The sequence below is a fragment of the Myxocyprinus asiaticus genome, chromosome 7 (assembly GCF_019703515.2).
Source record: "Myxocyprinus asiaticus isolate MX2 ecotype Aquarium Trade chromosome 7, UBuf_Myxa_2, whole genome shotgun sequence".
Lineage (NCBI taxonomy): Eukaryota > Metazoa > Chordata > Actinopteri > Cypriniformes > Catostomidae > Myxocyprinus > Myxocyprinus asiaticus.
The window spans coordinates 14,733,091-14,752,554 of NC_059350.1; the positions used below are offsets into that span (position 1 = coordinate 14,733,091).

At 37.1% G+C, this 19,464-nt stretch overlaps 1 protein-coding gene across 1 annotated transcript; it reads right to left on the reverse strand.

Annotated features, from left to right (window-relative positions):
- Positions 1-1,011: 1,011 nt before the first annotated feature.
- LOC127444363 (polyadenylate-binding protein-interacting protein 2B-like) lies at positions 1,012-10,503 on the reverse strand. The gene is made up of 4 exons (XM_051703671.1): positions 10,354-10,503; positions 6,232-6,386; positions 2,032-2,205; positions 1,012-1,718 (listed from the first exon to the last, which is right to left on the reverse strand). Exons 1-4 carry the CDS (start codon positions 10,358-10,360, stop codon positions 1,662-1,664), a joined length of 393 nt encoding a protein of 130 aa, XP_051559631.1. The 5' UTR covers positions 10,361-10,503; the 3' UTR covers positions 1,012-1,661.
- Between the last annotated feature and the right edge of the window lie 8,961 nt (positions 10,504-19,464).

Consider the following 19,464-nt stretch of genomic DNA (forward strand, 5'->3'; position numbering starts at 1 on the left):
AATCATGACTGTCTAGGAGACTGCTGATATGACAATTTGTAGTTAAAATGTTTTTTTTATTTTTTATTTTATTTTTTTTATCTGCAATCACCCAAAACTGATTGAATCACTTCAGAAGACATGGATTAAACCAATGGAGTCATATAGATTATTTTGATGCTTCCTTTATGTGCTTTTTTGAGCTTCAAAGTTTTGGTCACCATTCACTTGCATTGTATGGACCTACAGAGCTGAAATATTCTTCTACAAATCTTTGTGTTCTGTTGAAGAAAATCATACACCTGGGATGGCATGAGGGTGAGTAAATGAGAGAATTTTCATTTTCAGGTGAACTATTCCTTTAACTTTTGTGTTCTACAGACAAAAGTTAGACATATGGGTTTGGAACAACATGAGGGTGAGTAAACCATGACAAATTTTGGGGTGAACTAACCCTTTAATTTCCCTTAAATATCTCCGTGGGTATGACTGTAAAATTCAGCAATGCCACAATTTAGTACCATATATGGAATATTCTGTATCAGAACAAATATATACAGTGTTATTTTTAAAATTACCCTATTGTGCAGTGGCTGGACTAAGCTATTTGAAATATATATATATTATATATAAAAACATTCACTGATACACTTAAACCCAACACTGTCAAGGCCAATGGCCAGGCATTCAGACTAAATATCACATGATCAAATAAAATAGGGAGAAAGAGGGAGAGAACCTTCAGATGTTAATTCAAGTCAAATTTTCAATACATATTTATTGTCCTTTTCTTTGAAGTACTGTACTGTAAGTCATGATGGAGGTACTATCATGGTAAAGGAAAACATGTGGGTTAAAATAGGTAAACCAAAAGTAAAAAAAAACAAAAAAAAAAAATTGTGATACTAGTTAATGAACTAAAATACGCATTAGTTATGTGGGTGAAAAAAGAAAACTAAACCTCAGCCTAAACCTTTCTTGAGGTTTAGATTATATGCACAAATATGCACAAAGACATCAAGGGACAGAAAAGAAAATGTCCAGGAGGGAACCTGCTTGTTTTATTTGTTTTTTTCCATTTTTGTGAATGCATGTTGCACACTGTGACAGAACTTGAACGGAGAAAGGAGAAACGAAACAGAAAATATGTTAATGTGAAAATCCCTCAAAGGTTGTCAGCTGCCACCAGTTCTGTCCATCATCGAATGGTCCACCTGCCAACGGTCCTTTAAACTGTCTGGTTTCCTCTGACCCAGCCCTATACCCTCCCTCCCACTCTAATGACACACAACTCCCCACCAAACATCCTTTTAAAGAAAATAAAAGAGAAAACAGGGAAAAAGAAAAATGGCAATGATACAGGAACAAACTGCTAGTCACTATCACAATAGTGGAAATCACATAACTGCTCCTCTGAGTTTAATACAACGATCTTCCAGGGGAACTAGTCACAATCTGCAGCGGTCCAATAGGAACATTACACTGATTAACCCGCCCACGTTATACATGGAGACAGACGGAAATAAAAAGCTTATAGAAGAGCATCCAGCACCCCCCGCCCACAAGCCCCACCCCATCAAGCCTCACACACCCCCAGTAAGATTGAAGTTTGTGTGAGGGTGACCTCTGGCGACCAGCGGTCACATAAAGTCTCTATAAAGGAGCCCCTAACTGGAGGGTCTCTAATATTTCATGCCTGGAACAAACTCCTTGGCCTCTGGGTTCAAGCTGCTCTTGCGCTGAGAAAGAAACAAAACATGTAATGAGGTGGGGAGAATATGACAAAGTTGTGATACATTGGGTGATTATTATGTAGCTTACAATGAGAAGTACGATCTATTCATAAGAGCTAGTTAAACGGACCTCTGAAACTGGCTTTAGAACAGCAAATTGCATTCAAAATATTTCTATTGTCGTACACCTGACAAATAACTGCAGTTGTGACACTTTACATTTTTAACTGACATCAAAGTAGCCTCTCAAGGAGGAGTGAGATTAGCATCAGTAATAATACCTGTAAATCAAGTTAAAAATCATTGTTGTAATACTTACTGCAATGTCTTCGGCGTTTCCGTCACTGACCGACAGCCCACTGAGCTGTTGTTGGATCTGTCCCACACCAGGAGGAAGGTCTCTTGCAGGAATGAACCAATCTTGATCCTCCTCCTCTAACATCTCCTGGAAACAACGCTCAAGAAACTCCTGCTCCAAGAGTTCCTCCTCAACCTGCAGCAAGATTTTAGACGTTACAATTATGATCATTCCTCTCAATTGTACCATTTCTCTCAATGGATTTCAGTGGCTGACTGTAACAGTGCTCTTAGCAACTAAATTTGTTAAGCTTACAATGAATATTTGTTTGTGATTTAACGCCATGACAGATTCCAAGGCTTTTTTGCTGCGAAAACCAGGTTAAAATGCAGTTTTTCTAAAACCTATTTTTGATAAAAACTCTAAAAATGAATCTGTTCCAACATTGTGACAATTTCCTCAAGGAATTAAAACCACTACAATCCAAATCAAATATGTTTCATAGACAGTGGACTCCGGCATGAGGCTCATAATAGGGGATATTTGCCTGATAGTAAAAACTTTTAAGCCTGGAGTGGTCCATTCGGCATCAGGTGTAAATGATCCGGTACCAGTAGGGCTGCACAATCAATCGAAAAAATAATCAAGATTTCAGTTACAAAAAACTGCCCCAATTAACTAAGCGTGAAAAGTATCAAAAAGTTATATGTAGAATGCGTTGTTTTTGTCATGTAAGTGCAAGAATGCAATGACAAATCAGCAGTGTTTCAAATATTCTATCGGCATATCAGTAATGACAACCTAGTATTCTAGAATTGTTGCGTTGCTCACTTTTCGGTGCAAAATGTAAATTATTTGTAATTTTCCATGCAAATAGTTATTCAAGAATTTAAGTCTCAGTTTTTGTAGCATTAATAAGAAATATATAGTATGCACATTTACCACACAAAATAAGTATTCATGTAAATTCTATTCATAATTAAAAACATTTTATTTATTTTTTTTAAATCGCAATTTACAATATCAAGGGAAATTATCAACAATTAGGATTTTTGTCATAATCATGCAGCCCTAGCAGGGCTCAATGCTATGGATTTTTTCTACTGGCCCAGTTGGGCCAGTGGTTCTGATTTGTACTTGCCCTGCCAAAACTTTACTGGCCCCAACACAAAAATGTAAAATAGCTATTTTTACCATCACGGCTTTAAAAAGTGTTTGTGTATATCCATGTCTATAGTGTTTTCACAAGCAGGATCAAAGATTTAGTCAGAATTCCTAAGAGAGGAGACCTTGTCTATAAAAATAAAATTAGATAACCCAAACAAGACCAACACTGACTGATACACAAAGTACAGAAAAACAAAATGAATTTACAGAACATGAGAAATGTAACAGGTGTGTGACCTGTGATATAAAGTAGACTTTTTAAATAGTAATCTTAACCCTGCAGCTAAACATCTCTGGGAAAAAAAAAAAAAAAAAAAATAGCTGTTGTGATTTTGCTTCTTTTCATATCAAATGTCATTAGCATTTGATTTAATGTTTAAGTTTTGAAACATAACTAAATGTATACTTAAATTTTAGATAAGCAGCTTATGTTTTCCAGCCACATGTATAACCGGGGTTTAACAAAGTTTAATTATGCTTCATCCAGCACTTCATCTTGAAAACATTAGAAAAGGGCAGGGTTTGTTTTTATACTGTGGGAACAATACTAGAACTCTGTCCCTTTGCAAACGCACATGCATGCCGTGTCTACGCTGTATGAAGAGAGATGGTGAGATACATGGAGAGCAATTAATTTACAGTCCAATACCAAGAAACAACTGATTTTTTGTGTTCCGATGTTTGGATTACTAATTTTAACCAACATATTAGAACGAAAAAACGTGGGAACTTCCGGCACTGTGAACATGTATTGCGCAGGGATAATTAAATGTTGCCGTGTGAAAGAATATCTTGCAACTTACACATAGAGGCTAAAGAGTTGGCAAGCACAGAAGAGAAACTTCTTGTTCAAGCACCATCACTGCTGTCGCCCAGCGGTTTCCACTTATTTGCATAACATTTCAAAAAATGTTGATGATCTCGACTGCTCAACACATTCTCCACAACACTGTCTTTCCCAAAATCCCCCACGCAATCATGGCGCCCGACTCCCATTAGAATGAATTGAAAATGCCCACTCAGCTTCGCACACATGCGCCAGTGGACACACATTGTCACAGTGAATGCATGCAGTTTTCAGTTGTCTTCATTCATCAAGTCTATTTTAAGTCTTACTTTTGCTTACCCAGCCTCAACAATGCCACAATGTATGCGTGCAATCATCACTTGAAGTCAATGCAATCAGCACTTGATAATGCTGAAGTTTCTGCTAGATTTAGTGCTTTAATCACATCATTATGTTTAATTCAGACTTCAAATGATAATTGCACACATTCATTGTGGCAATACTGTAGCTGGGTAAGCAAAAGCATAGTAAATCAAATCACTGTTTGCATACTTTGGGCATTCTGAAATTAAGCTGGCATCTTTCCAACTGTAATTGCGCACATATAATATTATTGCTCGTGTAGTGACATCCATGATAGACAATACACACTCGCTTTACATATTACAAACACGGCCCAAAGTAGCAGCTCTTTTTCCATGTCAGTGGACCGATACACTCACTGAAAAGTTCTTTTTCGTTCTTCGCTCAGAGCTAAAACTAAACAGCTGAGCGACTGTTTATTATTTGTGAACATTCAGACACCCCCCACGCTGCTGGGGATGATGTTTAGATGAGCATTAACATATGACATGCATACTATACTGACAACAGAATACATGCAAAGCCAATATGACATTAAGATTTTTGGTAAAGTTTTGCTTTTATTTTATAATGTTCCTTGAGGTCCACTTATAATGTTAGTGTGATTTTTTTCATTAAAAGTAGTCATAATTTAGGAATAATTGGTCATTTTTTATCCAGTTTTTGTGCCTCCGATTCAAACAATCAGTTTTTTAGGGCGTGTGTTCTTGAAGACTTCAGTGTAAACGCCCACTGCTGTGATTGGGTAACATATTTGCATGTGGATAAGTGTAAATGCCCCCACCATTACTCGCATGTGGGGTTGATGATAAAAATGATAACAGGAGGAGTTCATTCATACATGTTTGAGCCAGAGTCTGATCCCGAATTAACCCCCTCCATAAACACCACAGATACTGCAGTCTGTGACAGCGAGGTAATCACTGTAATTTACTTGTCTATGTGTGTAATAGGTATTACTTTTATTTTTGTGTGTTTTCTGTGTATTAATGGTGTGTATCTTGTTACATAATTGGAGCATTTTCCATTCCCATGTTTTACAAATGCCGAGTAACACATGACAGTACCAAATAAAGTGTAGTGACAAATGCATACGTTGTTCATTACAATGAGTCATGTTTTCATTAAAAAGGAAAGAGATTGTCTAAATATATTGATATCAATACTCTTTAGGTGCATCTGTGGCAATTGTGCCGTGAAAGAATCATCGGTAAAATGAAGCGAGCAAACAAACACTTTCTTACCGACGCGATCCGGGGCTTCATTAAAAATAAACGTCGGCCACTCTTTCTTAATGTTGGGATCCTTGCGAAGCAAATGCAAGAAATCTAGTTTCCCACAACTTGGCACTGCACAACGTCTTGGCATCTTCGTGGCCATCGTGACGCCTCCTGTTGCTCCAAAAATAATCTCACCGCTCTATTCTAACCAGAAGACCGGTGGGCGGGCCTAAGCAGTGTCGACGATAAAGTAGGCGTTGATCTGTTTATGCAGAGGCTGGCCTGTGCTGATGTAATACCTCACTATGATGTATTAGTGAGGAGGAAGTAGAGAACAAGCCATTTTGGCACCTTGGTTTCAATAAAGCCTTTTTTTTTTTTGGACTAACGAAGACGTTTTCGGTTCTGAAATTTACAGTGTGTTTTTATAGTGCTATGAACTCTTATATGTCAAGATATCATGGCAAGTTTGATTTTTCAATTCATGACTCCTTTAAAGTCCAAACTGGCAAGCAATTTCGAAACACTGGAACGAACTCAAAGTTCTTTTAAATTACATCACATCCGTTCTTTCTTCAGTATATTGGCACCTTTTTAGTGGGAAATGCTCCACTGAATGTCAGATGTCTTTTATCATGCAAGTACACAAATTGCTCAAATTGAAATTTCTCTTCCCAGACTGACCTGTCTGTTGTACTCCTCCTCGTTCTCCATCCACATGTACTCAGCAAAGGGGTTGGCATCACCCTCCTTGTGTCCATTCACAACATTCTCATCTTTCCCTGGTCCGCTGCCTCCTTGTGTCTTCGCTAACTCCGGACTGTTAATATCAGCAGGTTCTGGGTGTATAAAGTTTATTATTAACAGTGCCGCGTAGTAACAGATAACATGTAATCTGGATTATATAATCAGAGTCCAAAAATCAAAAACTTGTAATTGGATGAAATTACATTTAAAAATACTTGTAATCAGATTACAGTAACTTTTTATTGGATTACATGATTACATAATCAGACAACAGCATTCAATTGTTCATAATTTATTTCTACCAAATCTACATTTTTCATTCCAAATCAGATTACCTCTTATATACTGTAAATTTTTGAGTGTTTTTAGAAGAGAGGGGGAGGAGGGGGGGTTGTGGGAGATGGGAAAACACACAGAGACCTGATACTAGCCACTTGCCGGGTGACTATAAAAGATCAGAGCTGTTCAGGTTGTAGTCTTAAAAACCCAGAAGGAAATCACCATGGGTTCTCTAGGGATTTTCCTATTGGTTTTTAGTCAGTTATTTAGTCATTTTACGCCATGCCAGCTGCCAATTTTCATGGCAAAAAACAAATTAAAAATATATTAAAAGGTAAAGTGATTAAAAATATATATGTATATAACTCTACAACTGATTCAGGGTTGACTGTTAAAAAAATCTCAAAATTGCTTATGGAATAAAATTATTTCCTAAAAGAAATAAATCCATCACAATCCAATAAAATGTGTTTCAAGGATAATGGATTCTGGCATGCAGTGCATAATGGTGGATCTTCGTCTGATATTAAGAACATACACCGATCAGCCACAACATTAAACCACCTGCCTAATATTGTGCAGGTCCCCCTTGTGCCGCCAAAACAGTGCCAATCCGCATCTCAGAATAGCATGCTGAGATTATATTCTTCTCACCACAATTGTACAGAGCGGTTATCTGAGTTACCGTAGACTTTGACAGTCGAACCAGTCTGGCCATTCTCTGTTGACCTCTCCAACAAGGCATTTCCATCTGCAGAACTGCCCCTCACTGGATGTTTTTGGCACCATTTAGAGTAAATTCTAGAGACTGTTGCGTGTGAAACAAAAAACATCCAGTGAGCGGCAGTTCTGTGGATGGAAATGTCTTGCTGATGAGAAAGGTCAACAGAGAATGGCCAGACTGGTTCGAACTGACAAAGTCTACAGTAACTCAGATAACTGCTCTGTACAGTTGGGGTAAAAAGAATATAATCTCAGAATGCTATTCTGAGATGCAGGTTGGCGCTGTTTTGGCGGCACGAGGGGTACCTACACAATATTAGGCAGGTGGTTTTAATGTTGTGGCTGATCGGTGTATGTTCTTAATATCAGACGAAGATCCACCATTATGCACCACATGCCAGAATCCATTATGACAGTGAGTTTATTAAACCACAAATGCTGTTCGCTGTGCTTTGTGGACAGATCTGTTCTCTGTAGTGTATTACACAAACTCAGAATATGTATGAGGCTTATGATGGCGTTTTAAAAGCGTTCTGTGCTTAAACACAAATTTCTTCTCATGCTCAGAGTTAACAGACATACTCGAGTTCAATTTGGTGTGCCCACATGCACTTATAAATACAGCTCTCTAGATTCACTAATTGCACATTTGCATAAATTCCAATATTCTTGGCCGCTAAAAGCTCCTATCCAAATCTAAAATTCCCATAATCCAGGTTTTTGAGGATAGAAGAATGAATGAGCACTTCACTGCTTTAAAAGGCCATTGTCAACTACAAACAGAAACTCAAAATACTTCAGTTTACAGAAAAAAGCTTGAGGGTTTAATCGGACTGCATAGCAATGCCACATGCAAGTTATTGTTTAAAAATATTATTATTATTAGAGCTGTCAAAATGAACACGTTAACACATGATTAATTGAAAAAAGTTTAACGCGTCAATTTTTCTTAATCATGATTAATGCATTTACCGTTAATACAGCATAAACACTTGTTGCAAGGGCGGAACCTTTGCAATGTGTCCATGCGGACTCATTACACTGACGCACACCACAAACACACAACAGCGTGATCAAATAATGGAGAAGAGAGCTCAATGCTATTTGTTGTACAAAACAAGCTAAGATGGAACTTGTAACAGAAATCTATTATTTTTCAGTCTAAGTAAGGCGCATTTTAATTGCCACAGAAGCACATCAAGAATGAGACGTTAAGTCTGCAAGCGCTTTTCATGTGGAGTTCAAAGCAGTGCTTGACACTGGCGCCCTGATCCGAATCCAGAACACGGCTTCACAATTGCTGTAACAAAGAGGATAGCCACAGTCTGCCGACTGATTAATAATGTGGAGGATGAGAGTTTACGAGACATAATGCCTAGTGCAATGAATATACAACCTATGTAGGACTAGTTCTTTCAATTATTAAAACTCCCACATTGGGAAACACATAGTTACTTGAATTGGTGCTATTTTAGTGCATTTCTATCTTTGTGTAAATAAATGCATTTTGACAAGAAAAGCAGCATATTTAGAGTCAAATTTCAGCACTTTCAAAATGTGTGATTAACTACTAAGAATTATGTAATTAATCAATTAAAAAATGTAATCGACTGACACACTAATTATTATTATTACTAGCTATTATTATAACCCGTGTTAGGTTTTTGTGAGAAAATGCCATTGCTAATGTGCACATACCGTCCGTGGTGCGCATTACTGGGCGTTCTTTTGGTTTAAAATGTTCTTCGTGTACTTGGGATGACGAAACAGAAATCAGGAGAAGCCGCTGTCTACCATCTAAAACACACAAATCTTTTTTTTTTTTTTTTTTTTTACAGATTTTTATTTTTAAAGTTCAAGTTGTGTGTGAAATTTAGTGCAATAAAATTTTTTGTAGATGTCAATTTACTATGTGTGATATATCGGCCTTGGGTCGGCATATCGGCCATCTGGCTCTCTGTATATCGGCATCAGCCATTAAAAAAAAAAAAAAACTCTTATCAGTCAATCACTAAAGAAAACTTTGTGGACATTGAATACAGTTGGTACATTTTACATGTTGCAGTGAAACTTGACTCAACTGGTGCAAATGCTAGAGTGATTAATCAAATTACTCTTTTTTTTTTTTTTTTTTACATGCAAGTAATTGTTAACGAAGAGATAATATGATCGGTACCACCTAAGTAGAAGGTTCTCTCGCGCGCGCACACACACACAAAACTTGCCCGAGAATTGGACGTCGATGTTTAATAGCTATTACAAACTACAATGCAAACAATAACTCAATTTAACCATCTCTTCTACTACCTGACGCAACGAAGGGAATAAACGGTCTAAATATGATTATGCAACTATTACTAACAATGTGTTGCATAAATGAAACAAAGAGGAGGAGGTCAGTCGACACCATCTTTATCCACATGGATTTGATTCATTGAAATGTGCGACAAGGCCTGACTAAGGCTCCAGGGCTCACTTTCTAAATTAAAGACCATTACTAGAATCAAATTTGAAAAAGCCCCCTTTTTACTTAAAATATTGCCTGCGTTCACATAATAAAAGTTAAACACCAGCTCCGTCTTTCCGTTTACAGAACGCGCATGGTAAAGCTATTGCGTGTTAGCTCAAGCCACGACTGAGAAATAATAACAATCTGTGTTTCCACGTGAAACGGTTTTAGCTAACCTTATAGAGTGCCGTTGAATGGTTTTGCTAATGAAGCATATCCCGACGATCGCCTTGTTATATCTGCATGATTAAGTTAGTTTTAGTGTTGTAAATGAAGGAGCATGGTGGAAGCATCTAACACACAGACCTCTGAATAGGCCTCATAAACACTGCGCTTTAAAGAAACCCTGCTAAACGAGCTCAAACCACATTAATAAGCTTCAAACTGCATGTTAAATGTGTTAGTATAATATTATTTAGCTACTCTACGGATGCAGCGATGGCTACCATTTCACAAAACAAAGAGCGTGAGAGTAGCACACCGCATTTATAAAGTCAAGAGATTAAACACGGAGTCTTTCAACGACCCGAGCAGTTAAGAAGACTTACCAGGCATTCTAACGCTTCTGTCCCTCTAGTATATCAGCAAATAAGTTGACCAAAAGAGGTTATTTTCCTATTTGCAGCGACACCGTTACCTGGCCAGATTTCAATACTACGTCAGACATACGTAGCTCATGTGGGCTTTTCAAACAAACATGTCGCTTCCGCCCCCTGTCGGTCATCTTTAGCGCCTGTGTGACTGAGTTTCAAGTTGTGCGTTTTTAGTCTTTTTATTAAGGATATTTTTTATTACAATTATTCTTTTGCAAATACATTCTGCTTTCTTGACTGACACGTTGTTTGGGAACTGTTACTTGGAAAGAAATCACAATGAGCTCTGACATGGTGAGTCACAGCAAAGGAAAACTAGCATAGCATGAAAATGTAATTATTTGCACCTACTTTTGAAAATATCACACATAATTAAATCCTTATCCATTTCAAAAGAAAGGCCACACGGGACACTAAGTTGTTTATATGTGCACTCAGTAACTTTTTTGTTTGTGTTATTTTAAACCTAGCAGTGTGGATACAGCATCATTCAAAAATTCGGCTGGTCATGTGACCTCAACATGGCAGCCCCCATGAGTGGACCCTCTCCATGTAGATATAACCAGCTTTTATAAGCTTACTGATATATAAATATGAGTCCTCATCTCATGTGAGTTGTCTTGATTTTACACGTTTCAAAATTGCAATTAATGAAAAAACTTAAACTAAAACTATTTTAATGAAGAAAAAAAATGACTGAGTGCACCTTTAACTAAGTAATCTTTCCTTGATTCAGTATTTCAGACTATTTTAGCCTGAAAAAGTAGCATTGTGTACAAAATGGCTAAAAAACAAGTATTCATTACAAAAAATAATAATAATAAATCTATAGATCTTTATAAACCGGTAAATTTTTACATTTAACAGCAGGTATTCAATGGAAAAATACTTTGGTTTCTCACCAAGAGTTATCTCTTTGCCTGTATTAGACAATTTACAGATGCTTTGATATGCTTAAGTGATTCAATCATTATGAAACCATTAGATCAGTTTTTAATGCCAAAGTTCTGATGTATCAAATGTTCAGATTTCAGCAAATAAATGTTTTAATTTTGTTATTTAGGTCCAAAGAAATGACCAAATTGCGTGGTGAGACATCGCATTTAGAAAAGTATCATGAGATCACTATAACCTCTTAAAAAATTCACAATGTTTTTTAAGGAAGTAATTAACCCAGATCTGGATCTGATGTAACACACTGAAGTATTTAAAAATAGAAATAGACCCACCCAAGTAATTCAAAAACAATTTAGTGCAGAGACACACATTCAGTCATCATTTTAGGTAGAAAACAATGACCCAGATGTTATAAATAATATAATGTGCCATTTAATGAAATTTGTATTTTTCCATATTGCAGTATATGTGGTTTTGTGGATTTTCACAGTTTACCAAACATTATTTTCTGGTGGTTTATGTTATATTTCTACAATTTGCTTTTGTTATTTGATGAAATCTACTAAATGTTCTGAGAATGTTGTCAGCTTGCTCTGGTATCTGGTTGTTGTTGGTTTTCTTTAGCCATTTCTGCAGTGAGTTCTGAGACATACACACATAAATATAGACAGGACACACACAAAAATGTGGAAACACAATTGAAGGGAGATTATATCCCACGTCTATCTGTCAGTGGATCACAAGCCTTCTGACGGACAGGCAGCAGCTAGTGAGACAGTGGAAATTCACTTCCAGCACATGTACAATCAGTACAGGTGCCCCCCATGGATGTGTGCTCTCCCCACTTCTCTTCTCCCTTTACACAAATGACTGCACCGCCAAGGACCCCTCTGTCAAGCTCCTGAAGTTTGCAGATGACACTACCGTCATCGGCCTCATCCAAGATGACGATGAGTCTGTGTACAGAAGGGAGGTTGAACGGCTGGCTCACTGGTGTAGTCAAAACATGCTCAAAATGGTGGAGATGATTGTGGACACCCCAACATTGACCCCCTCACCATTCTAAACAGCACTGTGGCAGCAGTGGAGTCATTCAGGTTCCTGGGCACTACCATCTCACAGGACCTGAAGTGGGAGACCCACATTGACTCCATTGTGAAAAAGGCCCAGCAGAGGTTGTACTTCCTTCGCCAGTTGAGGAAGTTCAACCTGCCACAGGAGCTGCTGATACAGTTTTACTCAGCAGTCATTGAGTCTGTCCTCTGCACTTCAATAACTGTCTGGTTTGGTTCAGCTTTGAAATCATATATCAGAAGACTACAAAGGACAGTTCGGACTGCTGAGAGGATTATTGGTTGCCCCCTGCCCTCCCTTCAAGAACAATACGCTTCCAGAGTGAGGAAAAAGGCTGGAAAAATCACTCTGGACCCCACTCACCCAGCCCACTTCTTTTTTGAACTGTTGCCCTCTGGACGGCGCTACAGAGCTCTGAGCACCAGAACCATCAGGCACAGGAACAGTATTTTCCCTCAGGCTGTCCATCTCATGAACATTTAAAATTGCCCCATTGAGCAATAGTTAATGTGCAATACACAGCTTAGTCTATTTATATTTATCCAACATACCCTACCTCTTCTGCCATACATTCCCTTGCATCTGTATATAACAGATTTGTATTTGTATACTGTACATACGTGTATATATTGTCCTATTGTGTATTATATATATACTTATTTTCTATTCAATTTTTATTTTTATTCAATTTTTATTTATTTTATTTTAATTATTTTTTATTATTATCTCTGTCTTGTTGCTGTATTGTGTTGTTTGTGCACGGAAGCTCCTGCCACCAAGACAAATTGCTTGTATGTGTAAGCATACTTGGCAATAAAGCTCATTCTGATTCTGATATTTATACTTATGTTAATTAAATCCAGACTGCCACGAACAGAAAGGTAGTGCTACAACACAAGGACTGTCTCGATACCATTCAGCGGCAGCTGATCAAGTCTATACTGTCTCACCATTTATATATAAACTGTACATTTTGTTCACCTTTTATATGCTCTTCCTTTTCCAAAGAAAAAGCATTGTCTTGATGAGGTCAGACAGGGGTGGACTGGGATTAAAAAGTGGCCCTGGACTTTATGGCCCAGAGCGGCCCACCAAACCCGGCCCGCAACACACCTGCTCATTGATTTCATTTTCCGGCTCAATTTAAAATTTTTGTAAAAAAAAAAAAAAAAATAAAATAAAAAAGATTATATTGACAGCTAGTCATGATAACGGGCTCTACTAGTGAAAAGGTTGCCATAACTTTAAAATATATAAAACCACTGTAAATGGTATGAGTGGATTTTTTAGAGGAAGCACTAAAAATAAGCACTTTATAGTTCAGTCCGAAAACTTTTTTCCCCAATATACAAATGTTAGGTTAAAATGTACATGAAAGTACAAGAGAAAGTGTGTATTTTAGGTGCTATGACAAGTCAGCATTTATTCAAAGTTTTTAAAGATCTCAATCCCCTTTCAACTTTTTTTCTAGAAGTGCAAATAAACTATTGCCTTATATGAGGTTGTGGAAACAAGTATAATAATAATATATTATACTGTATATGTATATATAGCTATACAAGATCATAAAATGTTTATACAATATATGTCGAAAGTGGCACATAGCAGGACACTAATGACAATGCTTAAAATTTCATGTCAATTACCCACATAACTATGTGTAAATGTTTATTTAAAAAAAAAAAAAAATCCATGAAAACAAAGTTGGCTAGAATATGTACATATAGAAATATAAACAAATAATAAATATATGTAAAAATATTTTTAATTAATAATTAATATTAATAATTGCTCATATTTTTCTGTCTATGTGAGTTTGTTGCGTTTTTATATCTGCAGTTTTAATTCCTTCCTCAGATTATTCTTGAAAAAAGTGAAAAGTCCAATGCTTTGACAAGTAACAAAGTAAACTTTTACCTTTAAACAAAGTAAGGCTCAAATAGCCTTACATATTTTTCATGAATTATTTTGTGTGTTTTTATCAGACGTAAGCATTATTTAGCGAGCCGCACTTCAGCTCCCAGTAATGATTTGCGGTATGAATAAATTAGGCAAATGACTATGTACTGCTCATAGCTTTACTGTATGCCCATTTAATATATGCTGCTGTTATTGTATTTGTTGTAACTTGCAGTTATTTTTCAATTTGTAATTATTCAGAGCTCATCTTATACTTAATATGTTGTTTTCAGTGTTAGGGGTAACGTGTTACAAGTAACGTGTGTTACGTAATCAGATTACTTTCCTGAGTAACAAGTAAAGAACGCAATTTTTTTTTAATTTTAGACCATAATATCAAATTCACTTTGTCACTTTTTAAATAAAGTAACGCATTGCTTTTATACACCTCTACTTTCCCTGTATTGCGAGAAATCAGGAGTAAAAGTGTGCAAACTTTGGGGAGGAGACGTAGTGCATGATGGGCATTGTAGTTCTATAGAGTGTGAGGCCAGAGACTGTTTAGCAGAGACAAGTCACTTCTGTTTAAATGATGGGAGAAATTGGAACGCCCAACCAAGAAGCTCTAGCACCCAACAGTTAATGCATGTAGAAACAAAGTCTCACCTTGCAGGTAAAAGAGCCAATCACCTTGTAGATACAGACATCGCCTATCAATCAACTCCCTAACGCGGATGAGCATTAGTTATACAAGCCGGGAAAATTGCGTGTTTTAGCATAATATGAGGTCAAAATTCAGTTGAGTGAAACGCGATTGATTCATGTGTTAATACACCATTGTGTCCTTGAGCAAGGCACTTAACTCCAGATTGCTCCAAGGGGATTGTCCCTGTAATAAGGGCACTGTAAGTCGCTTTGGATAAAAGCGTCTGCCAAATGCATAAATGTAAATGTAAAAATCAGTTAACGCATTTAGGCAGAGGGATTATAAGACTAGTCTTCCACTGGCCACGACATGATATACAGGGTGAACTACTCGCTCAATTCACTGATATATGCAGCTGAACTGCACCGTGTTCCCTGTAACTGGGAGAATGGGATGAGAAAATCTGACTCTGGATCAGTGGCTCCAAGCAACGTTCTACATCGATTGTGTACACAAAGAAAATGTCTTAGTTTCTAAAAAGATTCTACATTTTTGTTTTATAATAAACAAGTAGTTTCATTCATGAAACAAACCGTTTTTATGACATTTTGGTAGCATTAAAAAACAATTCCATTCAAGTTGTATCAACATGCGCCTTTGAAGTTGTATGCGATCAACAGTGACGTCTGTACACACCGTGGATCAACTCAAAACAAGCGTGCACTGAGATAACTTAAGTGAAATATATTCATTTATTCATCAGACATATTCCTTGAACATGTTAGGCTGGCATTCCCCACTGAATTTTATCCTGACTTTTGAAAAACATCTTCAGTTGACTCTGACATTGTCGATGGGCACAGCACATGATGACATATGATACAGGCTCAAGTGTTGGACTTTGCTGCTTTAGGTAAGACATTGGTTATACTTCATTATTTATATTGGCTGCCATGTTGATGGAAAAACAAATCATACATATTCATGTTATTGATTCTTTATTATAAATATGACGTGAATACCTACTTTCTATGTATCTGTTTGTTTACTATGTTGTTTTGACATGAGTGTTGTTCAGTAGCTAGCATGACCTGTAATGTCTCTTGTATCCAATGCATGGCTTATTTGTATGGTATGCATTGCATAGCAGAAGAGAAAGTGGCTGTGAGAAAAAAGTAACGTAATGCTTTACTTTCCATAAAAATTAACTTTTTAATTAAGTTAATTTTAAGGAGTAACACAATAGTCTAATTAGTTAATTTTAAAAGTAACGTTACCCAACACTGGTTGTTTTTGGTTGTCACCATTAATGTGATTTGTATGTCAAATAATGAGGTTCACTCGAGGTACAGAGCAAATGCGCACAAATGGATATTCGCTACTACGTGCAAGAAATTTCTAAATAAAAGTCATTCCATTTTTCTAAATAAAAGCCAGTTTATTGGCTTTACCTTACAGAGATTACAGAATATTTGCTCTGTAATGGGGTCCGCTCGGGCATGTTGGCCTATACACCTGTTGGATGGGCCGGTATTTGCGCAGCAGCGGGCTGGCCCTAATTACCCAGCGGCCCACCAGGAAAATGCCTGGTGCTCCCGATGACCAGTCTGCCCCTGAGGTAAGATGAGATGAAGTCAGTTTGTCTTTTTACTCCACCTAATTCAAACCACACTCAGAAGTGCCCTCACCTAACAGCACACATTAGCTCAAGAGAACTCATAAACTCTGCCTCTATTTATTGTGGATGACTCATTTTCATTTCTGCACATTCTTAAACATTTAATTCATGCAATGCATATTACCTGCCACAGGAAGAGGTCCTTCTTTTTTTTACAGTCTAGTGCTCCTCGACCTTCTCAGTTAAATAATTTGTCCTGGTAAGGTGCAAACCATCGAATCACATTAAAAAAGAACAAAAGGAACAAGGATTAACTATATATTGTGTATGTCTACTGTCACAGTACATTGCAACTGTGAGCTCCATATACTCTTTAGCAACTGATACTGGTAATTTAACCCACATTCATGCAATTTCTTTACTCATCCACCTTTTATTACTTCTTTAATGCCTAGATTCTGGATGAATACTACATATTATGTACTGTATACAGCCTACTAATTACAACTAAATTACAAACAATGCCGTATGAAACGATTAACGTTTATGTGTATTATGCTACATCAGTGTTTCTCAACCTTTCTTCTGCCATGGCACACTTTTTACGATTAAAAAATTCCATGGCACACCACTATCCCACTATTCCACATTACCATCGTCGATAGTTTTCCTTTTCAAGAACTTCTCCATGTTTTCTGTCTGTCTTAGTAGCGTGTTTACTCGTAATGTTTGAAATTCGGCTATGCAAAAAATGCAAGTAACATAGGTACGCTGTATAATGAGGTCATAGGTGACAAGAGCGCTAATTAGGTAATGAAAAACTAACAAATTTGCATATTTTCCCATTTGTAGATTTGGTCTTGCAAATTAATAATTGTTTTTTTTTAATAATTATTTAATTATTTATTTACTGTATTTTCCAGAAATAAAGTCACACCGGACTATAAGTCCGGACTATAAGCATCTCTGTATCCACCTTTTTCACAGGCAGCAAAATTTCCCATTATGCTTAGCGTGTTCTTCCAATGTGGATGCTACAGACTTCCGCTTCGCAGCTTATTCCCATTACCAAGCACTGAAATATCACTAAAAACAGTCAAAAACGAGTGAACAGTCTGTGTTTACTTAATGTAAATCCCTTTCTCACTAAAGGCCAGTGTGGACATTCGGTTTCGACGGAAATCCCAGAATAGAAGTACACAATCACACATTTACATGGTAAAGTTACTGGACTGCAGTGCTCTCTGCACGCGCCCTGTATGTGTGTGTGTGTGTGCGTGTGTGTGTGAAAGAGAGAGAGAGACAGACATACAGCACGCAGAGAGAGAGAGAGAGAGAGAGAATTCATGTACAGTATATGGTGTGCTAGATTTAATTACGTTTTTTGTTGAGCAGTTCAATATTTAGGGAATCTAGAAATCCCGACTGGTCGCTTTTTAAGGTTCGGAAAAAGAGGAAACATCCGTGATAATAGGTTCCATTTAAAAATCTTCAGATTTGAGGCATGTAACTTAGCATTATTTCTGCATTAACAAATGCCACCTTCTCACGCACTCTGCCAGGAACAACATGGTCTCTCCCTCATTCACATACACGCACTGCGCGACATGAGATATGAACCTTGTAAAGATGATTAATAAATCAAAGGCTTGGTTTGAATGTTTTTCATCTGTTATCTTCCAAAATAACAGACAGTATTTAGGAATATCTGTCAATGTTTTTTTGTTTTTTTATAAAGGCAAGTGACAGAGAATTAGTTTAATGCAACCTCTGATTATTAAATCTGGTTCAACTCAGGCTTTTGGGGGGCTTATCATTGTGACATTCATTTTCCAGTAGTTTTTAAGCAACCTGTAGTTGTTATAACATCCTATAACAGTGCATAATTATCCAGGCCATTAGCTGCTCGCCATCACCAGTAACGTTAGTCTAGCAGATAACAACAACTGAGCGGAAGTGTGGAGCATCCGATAGGAAGTCTCTCGCCGCAATGGCGCCCATGGAGAAGTCAGGAAAAAGGTGCATAAGTTTCACTAACAGAGGTTGGATCCGGCAGGCACTAGGACCCGAGAGCAGCCGGCCGGCCTCCATTCACTGGTTCAGATATCAAACGCGCTCCGTGAAGATTACAATACCTCAGAATCTACACATCAAATCACGGTGTTTTTGGGTTTGTTTAAAACATGATAATTTGCTTTAAGTAATCGTGTGTAACAGTTTTTCATATTCTGTTTATATTTTATTAGAGAAACGCGACAAGAAAGTCACATCTGTTCATAACATCTGTAACTCTTTGCTGTGCACAAATAAACAGATTTTAGTCTGTGAGTAAAACAATACACCTGTTGTATTATATTCATTCATTAACGTTAGCGACTGTGGATATTTCTGATATTTGCGGTTCACTGCCTGAATGTTATTTGATGAAACGTAATTTTGTGGGCATGTGATGAGTTGACAGCGGAATAGTGTTTGTTAGAACAATGTTATGATGGACAAACTATTTAAACTGGTTGCATGAAATACTGTAAAGGCAACATATATTATGAATTGGCAACTTTAAAACGCTTCAACCGTCTCTATGTTTTTCATCTGTTTTCATCAGTTACTTATAAATTATGTATACAAGTCGCAGGACCTTTCGGATGATGAAAAAATCTGCGACTTACATTCCGGAAAAAATTGTATTTATTTATTATGTGGAATTTGATAATTTTCCACGGCACACCTGACAGTCTTTCACGACACACTAGCTGAGAAACACTGCGCTACATTGTTGTCACGTGACCTCGCGATGTTGCGTACTAACATCAGAGGCGTTGATTTATCATCGTCTTGGAAATACGGTCATTTTATATTTATAAATCGAATGTTACGACGTAAGCTGACAGTTGTAAGATGACTTTTTGATTTTTCACTTTGCATAGCAGCT

What these genes read in the sequence shown, in the direction of transcription:
- LOC127444363 (XM_051703671.1), bottom strand. An exon ending in AGGAGGAGTACAACAGACAG is followed by an intron (nt 2,206 to 6,231) that starts GTCAGTCTGGGA and finishes ATCTTGCTGCAG; the next exon opens with GTTGAGGAGGAACTCTTGGA. An exon ending in GAAACGCCGAAGACATTGCA is followed by an intron (nt 1,719 to 2,031) that starts GTAAGTATTACA and finishes TTTCTTTCTCAG; the next exon opens with CGCAAGAGCAGCTTGAACCC.